A 19,150-nucleotide genomic window follows, 5' to 3' on the forward strand; every position below is an offset into this window, starting at 1 on the left:
GACTTGGCAACACTGGTAAAGTTCAGAGCCTGAGTTGGGAAAGTTTGGGGGGGAGGGGGATATTTTGGTTGTTAAAACATTACGTATCAGCCAATACTGTATGGTTTTTGTACTTTTCTGGTTTGTTAAAAAGAAAAAGGACATGCAATACAAAAAAAAAAATCTCATAAATTTTTGGGGTGCTGGGATTTAATTTAGGGATGCTTGAGCACCCCCAAAAATGGGCCAGAAACACCTATGTGTATGGGACTTGCTTGGTATTTTTTGCTTGAATACCAGTCAGTTACATTTGTGTATTTGTTTATTTTTATTGTATATTTTGTTCCATAGTTCTATGACCCCTCAGTGAAGTAAATCAATTTCTATTTCAATTATTGATCCTTCAAAATGTTTCGTGTCTATACTAAGATAAATCTATACATACTGTTTAAAATACACTTTAAATGGACCATTATGGACATTAACCTTTGACTGACTAATGTACATGCCAATCATTAGTTAAAGTTTTTATTGAGTATGAACAACAACGATTAAAGAGTGACCTTCCTTTGAACCTTTCAAAGTCACCAAAAAGTCACTACGGACTTCAGAATCAGCGTTTTCGAAAATTAACATCAAAGGAGACTTCGATTTCCTGCATCCAGGGAAGCAACAGCTTGGCCCAAAATCAGTTTTGGGACACAAACTGTCTGCCTCCTGGCAATTCAGGATGCTCCTAATCTCCTTACCACCTACTTGCATTTACAGCTCAAAGATGGAACATGGTGCTGCCAGCAGGAGACCCTGACATACGGTGCATCATCACATTTAGCAGCTAAAAAGGCTCAAAGTCTTCAAAATAGAAATAGCAAATGTACACATATGTTGTTTCAGTGTCTCACAGGGTGTTCCAGTTGGATTTCAGCTACATTACAGGCTGCTATAGCTGCAGGAATGTGGGAAATGCTCCAGTCTTTGCTTGTTACTGGACCTATTTAAGCGCATGAAGGTCATTGATTCCTTAATGCACCTTGTTTAAAGTTATATTAGTGACTCTCTAGGTATCGCAGACAATTACATTAGCAACCCAGCAGTTTTTAGTGTGCAAATAATGTCTTAGTCTGCTATAGATTACCAGAATAGAGCAGCCTGACTGTTGCTATTGTCCATAAGAGATATAAAAGTCGATTTTGTGGGGGATAAATGTGACAGATGGGGCCAAAAAGAACACTCTGCTAAGCCAAAAGGGAGCCCCAGAGTGGAATAAAGCAATCCATGGATGCAGCCGACCTTGAAAAATCCATCACGTTCTATGGATTTCAATCTGAAATATCAGGATGTCAGTCAATACCATGAAACCGATCCTCAGCATCTCAAGCACAAATTGAAAAATTACTGCGCGGACACGTAACATGGGCACAGTTTGTTATATGGTTTTATTCATGTGAAATACCATTCCACAGACATAGAAGAACATCGGGTGGAGTTGATGAACAGATATCACGTGTTCAATAAACAGTTTTGCAAGATCCATAGACAGGTATCAAAGTACAGTAGAATGGAAATAGAACATTCAGTAGACTATCAACATGTTCGCACAGGTTTTTTCAATCTGTAAAAAGAAAATAGAGGTTTTTGTACATTTTGCTCTGGCGATAAATGATAAATTGGTGGATTTTTAAAAAAAAATGTGTACGCAGAAAGTGTCTCAAAGAATAAGGCAACAAATGAAATTATTGTTATAACCTTTATTCCCCATGAAAAAAACGTTCTCTCACTAATGATATAGAAAACGAATGAGACGGTAAAGTTTGCCAGTCGGTTTATACTCTATTCCATCACGTTCTTATCACAAAAATAGATACATCTATGGTGAGGTGTTTATTTTTTCAATTTCTGAATGTCTAAACTAGTTCTGGAAATGGATGAACAATCATGGTGGTGAGTTGTTGTGCGCTGCAGCACATCTTAAAGTGCAACATGGAAACAAAGGTATTTTTTAATAAATGGTCTTCTTTTTGTTTATTTTTAGTTGTTTTCTCCACAGTTTTGACACTTTTGACAAATCACTGAGGTGCATCAGATAATCCTTAGCTTGCCTGACTCTGGGCGATATGAAATTTTAAGTTTTTGGGGAAGTTGCCAATGGCGATTCCAAGACATTGTATTCATAAGATGTGAATCATTTGATCCTCATATTGCCGCTGGTGTCTTCATTTCGAGGACGGTATAAAGGACTGTTTTCTTTTTAACTTCCCGAGCACATCGCTGCTCTGTTGCATATTCAAATGAGTTTTTTCTTGACCTTGTTTCAGGTAAAATCTCTCCTGGTGAAGGTCAGCTGATCGGAAAATTGGGATTTACACTGTACACAAGAGACTTCAAGGCTTTCTGTCTTTATTTGTCATCCCCTTTTTATTATCCTGCTCCTGTGTGGCCCAGTTCTCTAGTGACAGGTCCTTCTGTAGCTTTGGTAATGTCGGCTTATATGTACAACACACACAATGATAGCGACGGACCGTACCCAGATACATGCACAACAATCTAACCTACACCCGATTAAGTTCGCGTGGTGCTTTCACAGGCATTAATATTTTATTGCGACGGTTTACACCATTTTCAGCTTCGGCTCACTGGGCAGCTTCTGACACACTCGTCCGTCTGATCTTTGTATCTCGCTGAATAAAGAGGGTTTGAACATCAGAGCAAACGTCCATTTCTATTGCCAAAACCTTGATTTTTAAAATTACTGCAGACAAAAATTTCCAACTATTAGTAGCTTCCCTGGTGCCTCATGTCTGTTCAAAGCTTTGTGAGATGTCTATTTTACACACGGTTATTGCTCTATAGCAACGCATCCAGACGGAAAACAAACTAAAAAAAAAAGAACAAAACACATTCCTGCACATTTGTACCCCCCAGTAGCTCACTTTAGATGCATATTCTTTAAATGGTTGAGTGACACATCTTGTAGTTGTTTGCTGTCCTGCGGCAGTGAGAGATGATCATCAGGCGCCCAGCATGACAGAAAACGTCCACAGATTTATATATTTTTTTTAATCGAGCATGTACTAAAGCAGCCCTTCTTTTTCATGCACTGGTATGCTTTACTCTTTGTTGTGATTGCTGATACCCTGGCACCACACACGATTGCTCACAGTTGTCATTAGGTAATTGAAAACAGCTCTGTTACACAGTCATAATGAGTAATACACTGATAAGAACTTCTACAAATGTGTCAAGACGATTTTTTTTTAAATCCATGCACTTCATGCATAGATGATGGTCATCCTCTGAGGCCTGCGAAGCAGAGAGAGAGTCGAGTGTTTGCTGTGTGTCCAGCCAGTAACCTGTCCATTCAGAGCCTCTTCACCATCATACCCACAACTGTTAGCCTGCTTCACCCGGCTGCATCCTGCTCCACTGAATAAAACAATCCCCCTCCCCGTAAACCCTTCTCTGTTAACTGTTTCTTACCAAGCCATTGCTACTCCCAAGTTTTTTTTTTGATCAACGTTGCGCCGCATCTCCACTCCGGATGCTGCACGTAACAACCCTTTCCAGCATCAGTAATACATTTCCTCCAGTGTCCCCAGGATATTTCACAGATTCTTCCTACTCGTCTACAACAAACCGCATGGTACACTGGACGAATACGAAACTGGACAGTCACTGCACTGCTCTCTATAGCTGCCACCATACTGGATGCAACACTGCTCAAATGCACATAGCTAATGGATACTAAATGTAGGTGTCACGGAGAATGATATGTATAGTCAGCTGTCCACTGTTTCTTTTCGTATCTGAAGTCAAGTTCTCCTTGAAAACTGTCTCTCCAAGATATACTCCAGCACATGTAGCGTCCTCGGTGACTCTGCAGTCTCATCTTGGTCTGTTTCACAGCTGTGCGATTGTCTGTTGTGTTTGTTTTTGAGCTTTGTCTCCTCAGTCGTTGTCCTGTAAAGTAGCCTTTAGGTGGTGGTCAAGGCTGCAGGCGCCCCGGCTCCTATTTCATGCCGCTTCGCAGCACCTGATTGGCCGCGATGAGCATGACGCTGATGATGAAAGCGATGGCGAAGGCGCATATCAGGCTCTTGCGCACACAAGTTTGCTTGACTTGCTGCGTCGGGCTGGAGCCTGGGAGGAAGGAAAGAGCAAAGGAAAATTACCTGCAAGGCCCACTGAAGCAGGCGTTATTTAATGCTTGAAATACATCTGATTGTAATTTCCAAATGAAAGAGCTCGTCGCACAAACCTTTCAATTTACATGAACACAATTAAAAAGGGAAGAACGGCGGCGTGGAAATTTGTTTTCACACCTGTATGCCGCGCAACTGCATCCTGATTGAAATGTTGATTGGAGTTTTGGAACAACAAACAAATGGATTGGCACCTGACTGGCATGTTAAAAGGCGCTTATCAAAGAGGCGGCGCTCAAAGAAAAGGTCTAGCGTACCTGCAGAATCATCTAAAGGGAGAATCAAAGCAGACAAAGCGAAAAGAAACGGTTCAATAGAACGTGTTGTGCTGCATCTTACTCCAAACAGAAGATATTTTGAAATGTTTTAAAGTGTCTCGCTTTTGATTCTTCTTTTTGTTCTCCCAGAGGTCAGGAGGAAAATACCTCACAAGTGCTTTTACAACAGAAAATAAAATGCATCTTTCTTATTGGAATTTGCAGCATTGGGGATTGAATGCATCCCTCAGCAAATTAGACATTTAAGGGGAAATTCCACATTTGAGACGGCAAATCTCCAACTTTTTACTCATCTGGTAATGAAGAGGTGTAATTTACTTCCTCGCTGTGGCAATTTTCCCCGAACTTAACTCTGTTTCTGCTTCGGTAGGGGATTTCCTGCGTTTCTGACAATGACTTTTAAATGAGCCCCAGAGAACAGGGTTCTCCTTGCAGAGTCTGTGTAGGCGGAGGGAGCTTTGGCATTAGTGTAGTAATTTTTATGGGTGACAAGAAAGAGAGAGAGAGAGAGAGAGAGAGAGAGAGAGAGAGAGAGAGGGAGAGAGAGAGAGAGAAGAGAGGGAGAACTGCCACGGTTTCTCATCTTACAAAACAGCAGCCCAAGAGGGCATTTTAGACACTGCTGATGACTGACCGGAGCACGTTATGGTCCGATAACTGAGGCTGATGATGGGAGGAGCTGGTATCTTTGTAGGTTTGCTTGAGTGATTGTTGGATTTTGGTACAAGACGATCAAACTTGAAAAAGTTCTGACTGTAAGGAAATTCAACAATGAAATCAATCAACAAAAACAATGACTGTAGTGTGGTGAAAGACAACAAAAGACTAGTTTTTGCTCCTGTCACTGTGGGCTCATTTTCCCCTTCAATACAAAGACCTGCACCTCTGAGGAAATAAACCCACAGCGCAGCTCAGTTTAACCAAAAAGTCTTTGAGTTGTTGCCAAATGACTATTTGTTGCAGCCGAATCAAGCATGGATGCTCAGTTGTGCTGCAGAGTGAAAAAAAAATGTTGATTTTTACAGAATCTGGCTTGAGCAAAAGCTGTATTTTTGGCAATTTTTCAATTAGATATGTTGAATAAAGAGATCCTAATAAAATAGGCCAAATTTTAGCTTAGATTTTAATAGATTTTTTCAGTGGAATGGTTAGAAATGAATGAATTGTGGGATAGCTGAAAATCTGACACTTGTTTCTGTTTTTAGTTTCTTACTCTGATAAACAGTTCAACATTTTCTTTCTTTTTAAAAAAGATAGCATGATTTACAAACCCACTGGCAAGTTTTGGGTTCAAAAGGTTGAAGACTGTTGAACCATTTCATTAAATTTGCAACACAAAAACACATTTGCAATATGAGTTCATTTTCCCTCATTTATTTTCAGCACTTTTTCTTTTTTTAAGTAATTTTTTTGTCCTTTTGTTGGCTCTATTAGACAGCTTAGTAGAGAGGGTATCTCTATGCTAACGGTAGTGGTCTCTTTTGGGATGGTTTTCCGTCCACAGGGCACAGAGGGTCACTGGATGGTTTGATTAGTATGAAAATAAAGTGAGTCTGATGCTGTGGCCTTCACAGTTACCTGATCTCAACCCAGCTGAACACCTATGGGGTTTTGGATCAACGTGCTCTCCACCACCATTGTTTGAACACTGGATAAGGAATATTCCCTTTCTGAGACACTTGACATTATTTCTTTATAAGGCCTGTTACTGTTATTTCTACCTCCTCACTGTTGTGTTTTATCGCATCTCCTCACAAACACACCCAAATCATCAGATTGCATTTCAGATGTCGGCTGATTTTACTGAACTTTCTTCGTAACCTGAAACAATTTCCAGAACAATCTAAGCCTTGACTCAGTTTGTCTTTAGGGAAATTAGGGGTTTTCATTTCATCTTATTCTACCTCCAGCTGTTCTTGTCTTAGCTGATTCACCTTGTCGTAAATCTTAATTCCTTTATGTATTCTTAATGGTTTCAATACTCGATATTGATTTGGGTCTTTAACATTTTTATTGTGAATTTTAGCTCAGAAAATAACTGTTTATTTCTGGTTTTTCTCAGTTTTATTGCAAATGAGGAGTTAACAGCCTTTAAATGTAGCTCCAAGACAGCTGTTGTGTCACTTTCTGTCTAATTTCTGCCATTTGTTTTTGCATTTTTTGTATCATTATGTGTCTCGTTTTTGTTGGTTTTTTTTAGCTTGTTTGTCATTTTGTTTTAGATTTTTGCCATTTTTTGTCTATTTTGTATTATGATTATTGTTTTTCTTGTTTGTATTATGTCTCATTTGTGTCACTTCAGATTTTTGCATTTTTTTGTCTTGTTTCTATTGGTATGTGTCTTTTTTGTTCTATGTCTCGTTTGTGTCATTTTGTTTTAGAGTTTTGCCATTTTTCGTCTTTTTTATTGCTATGTGTCTTGTTTTGCTGTTTTATGTCTCAGTTGTGTCATTTTGTTTGAGATTTTTGTCATGTTTGTCTTGTTTGTATAGCTATGTTTCTTGTTTTCACTGTTTTATGTCTCCCTTGTGTCATTATGAGTCAGTTTTTTGCCATTTTTTGTCATTTTTGTATTATGTTTCTTGTTTTAAACAGCCTTTAAATGTAGCTCCAAGCTTAAATAAAATGTCTTGGAAGGACTTTTTTCTACTCCGTCAAGAGAATTATCAATGAAAAGGTGCATGGAAACTGTTCTGGTATAACATAGTGGCCAAAACCTTAATTAAGATCCTTTTATATCACTTTTTCTTCTCACTGCACATCTGTTGATCATGCAGCTCATCTTTCATGCATCCTGGTTGATCAAGATACATGCAACATAATCACAATGTCCAACATCTCTCTCTCATGTCTGCATGTCACATTGACTGTTGAGAAGCAGGATATTATTTACAGACAGACATATTACTGCTAATTTGTCAGATATTCATGTTGAAAGTTTCAATTCCATTCCCCTCCAAGGCAAAATTGTCTCCATCCACCCATTGTCAATCCTCTGGAGGGTTGATTCCTAAATTAAAAACACAGCATAAACGGCAGCAGAACGTTGAAGTAAAGGAGGTGCTTCCTTACTGTCTATATCCACCTGGCAGTCCTCGGGGTTCTCTATGTGGTTCTCCTCGGTCATAATGATGTTCTCGATGTCTTTCATGGAAAGATGATCACAGAAGGTGTCGTACAGAAGCCTCTTCAGCTCCTCCACCGTCAGTTTCTGCATGTCGCACTGGAGACAGACACGCAAAACTGAACATTAACGTGGACGTCCACAGTACAAACACACCTGCACACAGCATATAAGGTACACATACACACAAAGTACAGACAGGATGGTGACAAAAGAAGCATGAACAGCAGCACTGCACAGTGAGGGGAAGAGTTTAGTTGGAAAGTTTCCTGCAGTTTTGTCAGAAAATGGAAAAATCTAAATGGAAATTGATAATTAGGATGAATGAGCATGTTCGATTCCTGACTGAGCCGAAATCCAATCAAAACGCTGCAGAATCTCCTGTTGGACAAATCATGTTTTCTATTACACTGAGAGATTTGAGTCTAAACTCTTAATCTGGAGTCACATCTGTTATAGTTGAGTGGAAAACTGTAACTTTAGTCCAACTTTGTAACTTTTTGGTTGGAAAACACACGTAATGTCATTTCTGCTCAGTGGGGACATTTATTTGAAACTAAAATGCATTAACAACATTGTGGCTGAAATCTTAGAGTAAAACTAACATTTTCCTTCATTTTAGTGAACATTTATGCATTACTCAGTGATGAATGTATTAAAAGTAGCAGTACAAGCCTGAAAAAATACGTAAAACAACACAAGATGTAATGTAGCTCCTGACACTGAACAATACTGTAACTTCCAGTGCATTACTTTTTTTATTGTGAATTTTTATTTTTATGGAAAGCTCAATGCTGTTGAATCTTTTTGTCTCATCTTATGTCATTTTTTTACATTTGATACTGTACTAATTTAGTCAAACAGCGCATTTAAAACAACCTGAGTTGCCTGAAGTGTTTGTATTATTATGTGTTTTATCTTTGCTGTTCTAGGTCTTCTTTATGTCATTTTGTCTCATTTGTGTCATCGTGAGTCAGATTTTTGCCAATTTTTGTCTTGTTGTACGCCTTGTTTTTGCTATTTCATACCTCGTCAGTGCAATTTTTTTTTCTGTGTTTTATTTTTGCTGTTTTGTGTCTTAATAGTGTCACTTTTTATCTTGTTTGTATTGTGGATGTCTTTTTTCTTGTTTTGCGTCTTCTACGTGCCCATTTGTGTCTCACTTGTGACATTTTGAGTCAAATCTTTTACCATTTATTGTCTCATTTTTGTTATTCTGCATCATGTTGGTGCAATTTGATTTAGATTTTTGTCATTTTTTTGGTCTCGATTGTATTTTTAGGTGTTTTATTTCGTTGTTTTGCGTCATTTTAAGTCTGATTTTTGCCATTTTTGTCATGTTTGTATTGTTGTGTGTCTTGTTTTACATCTTCTTTGTGTCTTTTTGTATCTCTTTTGTGTCATTTTGAGTTAGATGTTTACCATTTTTTGTCTTGTTTGTGTTATTTTATGCCTCGTTAGTATAATGTTGACTTTTGTCATTTTTTGTCTCATTTGTACTGTTTCATGTTTTGTTTTTCTTTGTTCAGCCAATGCATTCTATAATACCATATCATTTTATGTTTTTGCTTGTAGAAAACAATTTTGCTTAGTACTTTCATGCATACTGACAGAGCAAAAAAAAAAACAACAAAAAACTGAATGTACTTTCTAAGATTCCACGGCTGCAGCAGTATTATATAACTTTAAATGAATAAAATACAGAATGTGTGAACGACTAAGACTCATAGTGACAAGAAAAAAGGAAAACTAAAAGTGTCCACCCAGTATCTGTGCTTGTTTGCTCGTGTACGCTCCTCATTTTCAGCTCAGCGGTGTGACCGGCGGCTCTGTGTGATCAATCTAGCAGCGCATTCTTGATGCTGCCACTCTGTTATATAATGATATGTGAAGCCATGTAGTCTCTGCAGCAGTCCCTTGGGCTTCTCCGCTCTCCCAGCAGGTGTCTTTGGTTCGCGACTCCTTTTTTTTTCTACCGACTGCACCACGAATTCCCACAAATCCCCTTTTCTTTCACACTCAATTTGGAGAGCCACTTTCTGACAGGCACTCCGCCGCTGTTATCGCACAAATACAACAAAGGCGGCTTTGACACGAGCTCCGTCCCACTAATTTCCATCCCACTGTCTTAAACGAACAGCTTATTATCTAATGAGGTGTCCGTAAATAAATTAGGATCTGTTTTACATAAAAATGACTTTAATGTTCTAAGGAATGGGACCGACGCCACACACAAAGACATATCCGCTCAGATCAGGAGTAAAATCCGCAGTAATGACCCAGCGGATGTGATGATTAACTGGTTTTCCGTTTAATAAGCAGGAAATAATACACCGAATAATGATCACCTTCCAAAAAACGGAGTCGAAGTCGGTGCCGTTGAACTTGTCTGGCAACCCAGCTGCCGTCAGCTTTGGACCCAGAAGAGTGACGAATTCCTCAAAGTCCACCTGGCCGTCGCCTGCAGGAAAAACAAAACAGAGGAACAGTTGGTGTTTGCAGAACAAATTCTACCAGTGAACTTATGAAGAAAATAAAATAACTACCCTTGAACAAAGAGCTTGGATCAGGACAGATTGTAAGGGCGCCGCTCTCCTGCCTTTATGCGGATGAATCAGACGTATTGAGTGTTATTTTTGTGAACGCCAAATTCTAAAAAGGTTTCATGACAGAAATAACCTGCTGCTGTGTGACTTTGTGTCTGATTTTTGCCTTGTTTTTTTTGTCTTTTGTGTATCATTACGTGTATCGTTTTTGCTGCGTTGTGACTCGTTTGTGGCATTTTGTTTTAGATTTTTGCCATTTTTGTATTATTTTTCTTGTTTTATGTCTCATTTGTGTTATTTTGTGCTAATTTGAGTCATTTTTGCATCATATTTCTTGTTTTATGCTTTGTCCGTGTCATTTTGTAACTGTTTTTTATTGATTTGTGTGATTGCCTTTTGTTTTACTATTTGTTTATAACTGGAAAGTGCTTTGGGCACCTTGAGTGTTGTAAAGTGCTCTATAAATAAATTTGGATTGATTGATTGATTTTGAGTCTTATTTTGCCATTTTTTATTTTGTTTCTATTGTTTTGTGTCTTGTTTTTGCTGATTTATGTCTCATTTTGTTTTAGATTTTTGCCATTTTCTGTCTCGTTTCTGTTGCTCTTTGTCTTGTTTTAGCCGTTTTATGTCTCATTTGGGCCATTTTGTTTTAGATTTTTGCCATTTTTTGTCTCGTTTCTATTGCTCTTTGTCTTGTTTTTCTTGCTTTATGTTTCGTTTGTGTCATTATATTTTAGATTTTTGCCATTTTTGGTGTTTTTTGCATTACATACTTTGCTTTTCTTGTTTTATGTCTCATTTGTGTCGTTATGAATCCGATTTTTGCTGGTTTTTGTCTTTTTTGTGTTCTGTTTCTTTTCTTTTTTTACTATTTTATGTCTCATTTGTGTCATTTTGAGTCATATTATTGCCATTTGCCAAGAGCAACAATTGGTGTTTACAGTTTTATTGCCTAACAATAGTCTGGTCTGATTTTATGTACAAAAAAAAAAAAAAAAAAAAAAAAAAGAGAACAAAGCTTCTTTTTTCTGCGACTTAAAATCCTGTGTTTGCCTCACCGTCCATGTCCAGTCTCTGGATGATGACCTCCAGCTCCACCTCGTTTGGCATGTAGCCCAGAGAGCGCATGGCCATTCCCAGCTCCTGCTTGGAGATGAACCCGTTCCCATCGCGATCGAACACTTTGAAGGCTTCGCGGATCTCTGCGGAAGAAGACACACAAACACACACGAGCGTGAAGTCTTACGGCAAATCAGGATATGGAAGTGGGAAACGTTCCACGCACCAAAGACGCATTTGCTACGCCGCATCAGTGCTTGAGTCATAGTTATATGGGGGCTGGCAGCTCAGGAGAACAAATTCTACCAGCAAACTGATGAAGAAAATAAAATAACTACCCTCGAACAAAGAGCTGGGATCAGGACAAATTGTAAGGGTGCCGCTCTCCTGTCTTGTGTTTGAAGTTTTATGCCGATGAATCAGACGTATTGAGTCTTATTTTCTTGGATGCCAAAATCTAAAAAGGTCTCATGACAGAAATAACCTGAAAAAAATATGTCCTGCTGCCGTATGAGCAACGGAAGTGAGGCAATGCTTAGATTCCCAGTCATTTCTTAGAAAGAAAGAGAAAAAGGTAATAAAGAGGTAGTCGAGAATCAAAATTAATGAAAACCGGCGACTTACAAAAAGCAAAATGTGTAATAAAGTCAGATCAAACCCTGTCATGTCATGTTTTGGCGTTTTATTGCTAGTTTTAGTCAATTTGCGTTGTCATTTGTGCCATTTTGAGTCTGATTTTTGCAAATTTTCATCTCATTTGTATGGTTATACGTCTTGTTTTTCCTATTATGTTTCATTTGTGTCATTTTGAACCAGAGTTTTTACCATTTCTTGTCTTGTTATGCATTCTATTTTAGTTTTTTGTGTCTTATTTGTGTCATTTTAAGTCAGATTTTTACCTTTTTGTCGTGTTTGTGTTGTTTTGTCTTGTTTTTCGTGTTTTATGTCTCATTTGCGTCATTTTGTGTCTCATTTTTGTCATTTGGAGAAGATTTTTGCAATTTATTTGTCTTGTGTGTCTTGTTTTTGTTGATTTATGTCTCATTTTTGTCATTTTGATTCAGATTTTTTGACATTTTTCTGCCTTGTTTGTGTCTTGTTCCGTTTCTTATTTATGTCATTTTGAGTCAGATTTTTGCCAGTTTTTGTCTGTGTGTCAGTGTAATTTTTGATTCTGATATTTGTCATTTTATGTCTTGTTTGCATTGCTACGTATCTTGTTTTTGTTGATTTATATCTAATTTATGCCATTTGGAGTCTGGTTTGTGTCATTTTGAGTCAGATTTTTGCCATATTTTGTCTTGTATGTATTGTTATGTGTCTTGTTTTTGTTGATTTATGTGTCATTTTGAGTCACATTTCTGGTATTTTGTGTCTTCTTTGTATTGTTATGCATCCTGTTTTTCTTGTTTTGTCTCAACTGTGTCTTTTTGAGTCTGGTCTATGCCGATTTGCGTCTTCTTGCGTCTCATTGGATGTGTTCTGTGCTGCCGTATGAGCAGGGAGAGTGAAGGATTCTAGTGGCTGCATTGCTCAGATTCCTATAACTTCTTAGAAAGACTGACAAAAAGGTTGGAAAAAGGCAGTCGGTATTTGAAACAAATGGAAAACAGCAGCTTAAACTGAGTGAATTTGTACGAGCAAAGTCAAATTAATCCCTGCAATGTGAAAGAAAACTGCTGTAGTAGAACTGACGAGCTGATTTGAAGTGAGTGGGCGGTGAGGAATATTTAATATTTAGCAATCCACACAGAGCCAAGTGTTTGTCTTCAGATTTGCTAAATCAAATCCTACAAAGAAAGAAAAGCTGGAGGATTGTGGCTCGTTCCACCGCGAGTTTGTCTCGCAGTCAGAATGTTCACACCTCGGGAAATAATCAGTGTCTCTTTGCAGCATTTGGATGCATGTTGCAGCTCTCCGTCGCCACTTAAAGAGGAAACCACCGACTCTTGTCAAATCAAGATGCTCCTCAATGGGACTCAGCTGCAGCTTCACTCCCATCGTGTAGGAGGAGGAGCTTTGTGAAGTCTGAGAGGAAAATAACTCATTGTTCGGTCTGTACCTCAAGCTGGCACCGTGGAAGTCTGAACAACACGGGCAGCCAGGGTGTGAGGAAGAGATGCTATCAAGATGCACCATGGGAAATGTTGAATTTTGTAAACACCACTTCGCTTCTGATTAGCTCTTTTTTTTTGCAGAGCTTCCAGGCTGTGCAGTCGATTTTCAGTAATACGGCAGAAGACAAGGTTGTTTCCGTCCTTTTGAGAAACAATCTCCGTCTTGTTGTGATTAAGTCCAAACTCACAGCTGCAACAGAGGTCTTTTATTCCTCGTGTTTTTATTAATACTAGCCACCAGGCTGAACTTAACATCTGTAATGCTTTGTCTTTGTGCGTCTTTATTTTCTGTTTTTCTAGTTTGTTTCATTGAATCTGTGATGGATTTGTTGCATTGCTGGTAATAATAGGGATCAATGGAAGCTTCCAATTCCTAGAAATCCTCCAGATGAATTGTAGGTGTGAGCTGATTAGCGTTTTCATTTCCATCCAATGGTTTTGTTTCGGTGTTTGTTAGCTGCTCTGTCTTTAAGATGCTGCCGTACACTGTAAGAAGTATTTTTGGAAAATACTGGCAACCACAGCAGCCACTATTTGACGGCATTTTTTACAGTGTTAGTAGGGAAATTTACGGAAACAGTTAATCACTCTGCTGAAGAATATGAGGTTAACTTTTGTTCTATTTTAATTATATAACGTTTTAATATCCTGTATTCACTGTAATTTACTGTAATTGTAGTTAAGGTCTAGTTTTAGTTGTTTTTTTTTCCATGTAATTCTCGTTTTGTGTGTCCCTTATATCTTGTTTTCGTAATTTTATGTCTCTCTTGTTTTATTTTTAGTCAAATGTGTGTGATTTTGTGTTGTTATGTGGTGGTTTTCGTTGTTTTATGCATCGTTTGCATTGTACTGTTTTGCGAATTCCATTTGCGTCATTTTGTGCCTCATTTGTGTAGCTTCATCCTTCATCTAATATTTGCTGTTTTGTGTCTTGTTTGTATAGTTCTGTGTCTTGTTTTTGTCACGCTGCGTCTAATTTCTGTCGGTTTGTTTCTGATTCTGCACATTTGTGTCACGCTTGTGTCCTTTTGTGTCTGGTTTTTGACGTTTTACGTCCCGCTCGAGAGGCCTTGTGTCTGATTTTACCATTTTGTGTCTCACTAGAGTTGTCTGTCAATTTGTTTTGTGTGTCTGGTTTGTTTTGTAGTCTTTAATGTCTTTTTGGTCATTCAATGTCTTTTTTTGTGTAGTTTGTCATTGCTGTATCTTTCTTCTATTGATTTGTGTCTCACAAATATTGTTTTGTGTCTCATTTGTGTAGTTTGTGTCAAATATTTTGCACAGTATCCTGCTGTTGATGGTTATTCTTTTTCTTTCGTTTTAAAAAGCATCAGAGTTTACAGTTCTTCACAGTATTTCTTTTTAAAAACAGCGCACTACTGTTAGAACTTGGCTGTATTTTTACAGTCATTTATCGCAGTGTAATAAATCTCACCTCTCCTCACTGTCCAGTCACACTTCTTTACTCCTTCCAAGACTCTCTCCAGCTCATCCACAGAGCCAAAATGCATCTCGGCACTAAGAATATCTCTGCCTCTCCAGCGCTGATTATGACCATTCATAATCTGCCTCCTGTGATTCCTCAGACATTATGGAAATGCAGCACTGAACCCCTGGAGTATCCCTGCAACGTAACTCAATAATGAGAAACTGGAGTGATGTACTTTTTATTAGCCGCAGCAACAGCAGCTTCTTTGAGATAAACTGCAGGAGGGCTGGACGCCAGCGTTACCTGAGAGGACAAAGAAAACAAACATCTCCCACAGAAGCCGCAATATAAAGTCGATTGAAAAGATGCTACAAGTTCCTGGGTGCCACTTTGAACTCAGGGTTTAAAAGTATAGAAGGTGCCTCCTGCGGTTCAAGTGTCACGATCGCGATGGGAAATCTTTAAGCTGCTAATTCCTCCTTTCTGCCAAACTGCACATTTCCCCATATTCTTGTTTACTCTCGAGCAGGGACTCAATCCCTTCATTTACATGCAACAATGTCCTCTACCGAGTCGCCTACGAGTTCAGACTCGTCACCTCCTCGCGCCACACGGCTGATTAGCGCACAAAAGATCAGAGCTGGAGATGAATCTTAAGACAGAGATGATGTCTTCAATAAAATGGCATGGCATGACTCTTGTTGGAATGAAACGCATTATTAAACATTCATGTAAAGTTGGATTCTAGTCTTTGTGATAAGGATCAGGGAAATCGCGTATTTTCCGCAGGTGTAAGGGAATTAAAGGTCAGAGTGAAGCTAAAGAATATATGTTTGTAAATGGAAAACATGTCTCGACAATAACGGGCTTCTAGGTAAGGAGATAAAAAATTCACATGTGGAATTAAACAACTTTCTCCTCTCAGTTTACAGCTAATTAGCTGCTGTTAAGTTGCTGCAGTCTGACACTAAAACAAAACTTTAGAAATCCACCACAAAGCCCAAAGTCCTGTTAATCACTGGAGCAGGAATTTCCATTTAATAGTGTGTCAGAACTGCAATGACCGTCCAAACTGGGAGCCAAAAAAGTCTATGTTTTATTGCAGAACTTTTAGGTTTATCACTTGATTGAGGGTGTCTGATAATAGTTGTGTAAAATATCAGTGTTTCTCCACAAAACATAGCATAAAAACGGCTGAAAATGTGTTGTTTTTGCACTTTATTTCAATTGCAATGTATTACTTTAATTTAACTTTTTGTATAGCTGCTAGTAATCATGCAGCAGTTTTTAAAAATATACATTTTAAATAGTTTTACAGTGTAAAAGAATGAAAAGTTAGATCAGGGTATAGATTAAGATGATCTATGTTTCGTAAATTAGAAACTTATGAAGGTTTTAAACGAGCAATGAAAACAATATGATTCACAACTTGTCGCATTTATACAATTCACAATTACAGCCTTCTACCTAAATGAAATAAAAATTGCAGAACTGCAATGAATGTCCAAACTGGAAACCAAAAACTCTCCATTTAACTACAGAACTTGTAGGTTGTATTACTTTATTGAGGATATCAGTTATTGTACAGATTTTTCCTTAATTATTGTCAGTGTTTCTCCACAAAACATATAATAAAAATGACTGTAACTGGATTGTTTTTGCACTTGAATTAGAAAGTTTTATTTAAATTTGATGTTTTTTGTGTAGCAGGTGTTGCTTGCTGTAACTTTGCAATTCTTGTGAAATTCAGTGTAAGACAGTTAAAGGTTAGGTTCGAGCAAAGATAAAGATGATTTATGTTTCTAAATGAGAAACATGGTGAGTGGGTTTTTAATGAAAAATGCAAACAAACCAAGAGGGAAATCTTATTCTACATGATGTTCAATTTGTCTGTTATATGACTGACAACAGCAGCCTTCTAGGTACAGAAATGTGTAATTTAATAAGCTTCTCCTCTCAGTTTACAGCTAATTAGCTGCTGTTAAGTTTCTGAAATGTGACACCAAACAAACTTCATCAATCCACCACAAAGCCTCAAGTTCTGTAAACGGAAAATTGCTGCTCGGGTGATTTCTGATGAAAAGTCGAGCCTCGGGCCAAAAGTCCAGCATCATTAAAATAACAGTGTTTGACTGCAGAATGTGTAGGTCTATGAGTCACTGAAGGCATTCGATCAAAGTATTTTTTTAAAAAAAAAGACATGAAATTACAGTGTTTGACGGTAAAGGTTTAAGGTCTGACAATTTATTGAAGGTTCTAGACCAGAATAATTTAGGAAAATGATCAAAATAGGTGTTTAAATGCAGAACATTTGGATCCAAACCTTTGTGGAAGATGTGTGATCATAATAATTTAGTGCAAGTGTGTAAAATTACAGTGTTTGGCTGCAAAATTGTTAAATTTTACTAATTTATTGAATCAAACTCTTTTTAAAAAGCATGTAAAACAACATGTTTGACTGCAGAACTTTGAGGTCCATCGTTTTGTTAGATTAACTGAAGGTGCTTGAACATGATAATTCAGGAAAATCAATGTTTCACTGTAGAAATTTAATGTCTATCTAGGTATAGAAGGTTGTTTGAATATAATTCAGGACAAACATGTGATTTATTAATTGAAGGTGTCTGATTGTGATAATTTAGAAAAACATGTCAAACTTTAAGGAACTGAGTTTTTTTTTATTTTCTGATCATAATAATAGAGGACAAAATATAAAACAATGGCATCTGACTGCATAACTTTGAAGTCTATCAAATTAATGAAGGTATGTGATTATAATAATTCAGGAAAAACGTAAAATAATAAAGTTTGAATGCAGAACTTTGAGACTTATTCATTAACTGAAGGTGTTTGATTGCAGTAATTTAGAAAAATGTAAAAATTTAAGGAACAGTTATTAATTAGGTGTGTGATCATAATAATATAGAAAAAAATGTTAAATCACAGTGTTTGGCTTCACAACTTTAGAGTTTGTTAATAAATAGAAAGTGTTTGATCGCAGTAATTTAGAAACATATGCAAAACTTTCAGGTTTATAAATTGTTTTGAAGGTATTTTATTGTATTAATATAAGACAAATGACAACTTTAGGGTTTATTAATCTATTCAAAGTGTTTGATTGGAACAATTCAGTGAAAAATCTGCAAAATGACCGCAAACTGTCAACCAATTGGTTTATAGAAGGTGTCTGTAATAATGTTTTTCTGCAAAACATATATTTAAAAAACACCATATTTCTATGAAAATATTTTACTTTAATTCCTTGTTTTTGTTTGGCTGCCAGTCATGCTACCATTTTTAAAAAAAAATTTTTTATACATATTTCACAGTGTAAGAGAGATCAAAAAAAGACTGTGGAGATGAGACACATGTTGAGTGGGTTTTAAATCAATAATGAAATAATGAAAACCCAACAAGAAGCAATTAATGTTGCTAAATAAATCATCATTTCTCTCCGTTACACAAGTGACTGACAATTACAGCCGTCTAGGTAGAGAAATAAAAATGCATTTGTGTAATTAGATAACTTTCCCCTCCCGGTTTGCGGCCAATTAGCTGCTGTTAAGTCACTGAAGTGTGGCACTGAAACAAACTTGCGAAGCCTCAAGTCTTGTAAACATGAATCGCTGCTCCGGTGATTTACTTGCGTGTCAGAAATGCAATGAACGTCCAAGCTGGGGGCCAAGAAGCACGACAGTTGGACCAATATTTCAACACAAAACACCGGAGAGGCGGGAAGCAGTCCGTCATTCTGCGTGTGATGTTAGCTGAGCTGCAGGAAACAGTTTGTCGTAATGAAATGCGTGTCGACGGAATAGAAATCGTGTATTACAATGGATCACATGTGGGCTTCGCAATTTGTAAAAACCAAGCTCGGTGACATTCACGGCGGCAGCAGTGGCAGCAGCAGCTATTTCTCACGTCGCTGTTCCCTCCAAAACATCTTTCTGGAGGTGTAACTCGAATCATTGCGAGCCTCCAGCTGTGGGTTTTTTTCCTCCTTCCCCGGGTGTGATCTTATTGTTTATAGAAAAACAATACCTCAGTATCCACCTGAGGTCCTCGCTCCATCTGTTTACTTCAGAAAGAGGAGATCTCCAGCAGACACGAGCTGGAAAAACGTGTTGCCACCACGCAGGAGGCAAATACACTCCTAAACAAGGTGCCAGAGCAGTTTTAGGAAACACTCTGTCGCTGCTGTAAGGGTTTTTTTTTTTCTTTATTTGTCAAATGCCAAAGTGAGCAAAAAATCCCGACTGCTGAGAGCTGAATGCTATATCTGATGTAAAAAAAAAGTAGAAATGAGGCGGTTATTGTGTAATGAAATATGGGGACCACTTGCTGCAGGAGGATTTTATTCGGTGTCACAGACTATTTGCAGAAAGCTGCAGAGCTGCACAGGCCACAAATACAATA

The 19,150-nt window shown here is 37.7% G+C and overlaps 1 protein-coding gene across 1 annotated transcript in view; it reads right to left on the bottom strand.

The window, feature by feature from the left end:
• Positions 1-1,396: 1,396 nt before the first annotated feature.
• LOC110969377 (calcium-binding protein 7) overlaps positions 1,397-19,150 on the bottom strand; it is a 33,744-nt gene continuing 15,990 nt past the window's right edge. Inside the window, exons 2-5 of the mRNA XM_022219450.2 lie at positions 11,188-11,331; positions 9,929-10,041; positions 7,529-7,679; positions 1,397-4,116 (exon numbers count right to left, since the gene is read on the bottom strand). Coding sequence (XP_022075142.1) covers positions 3,986-4,116; positions 7,529-7,679; positions 9,929-10,041; positions 11,188-11,331 — 539 coding nt within the window. The 3' untranslated portion in view covers positions 1,397-3,985. The remainder of the gene's footprint in view (positions 4,117-7,528; positions 7,680-9,928; positions 10,042-11,187; positions 11,332-19,150) is intronic.

Source organism: Acanthochromis polyacanthus, chromosome 7 (genome assembly GCF_021347895.1).
Source record: "Acanthochromis polyacanthus isolate Apoly-LR-REF ecotype Palm Island chromosome 7, KAUST_Apoly_ChrSc, whole genome shotgun sequence".
In the NCBI taxonomy this organism is placed as follows: domain Eukaryota; kingdom Metazoa; phylum Chordata; class Actinopteri; family Pomacentridae; genus Acanthochromis; species Acanthochromis polyacanthus.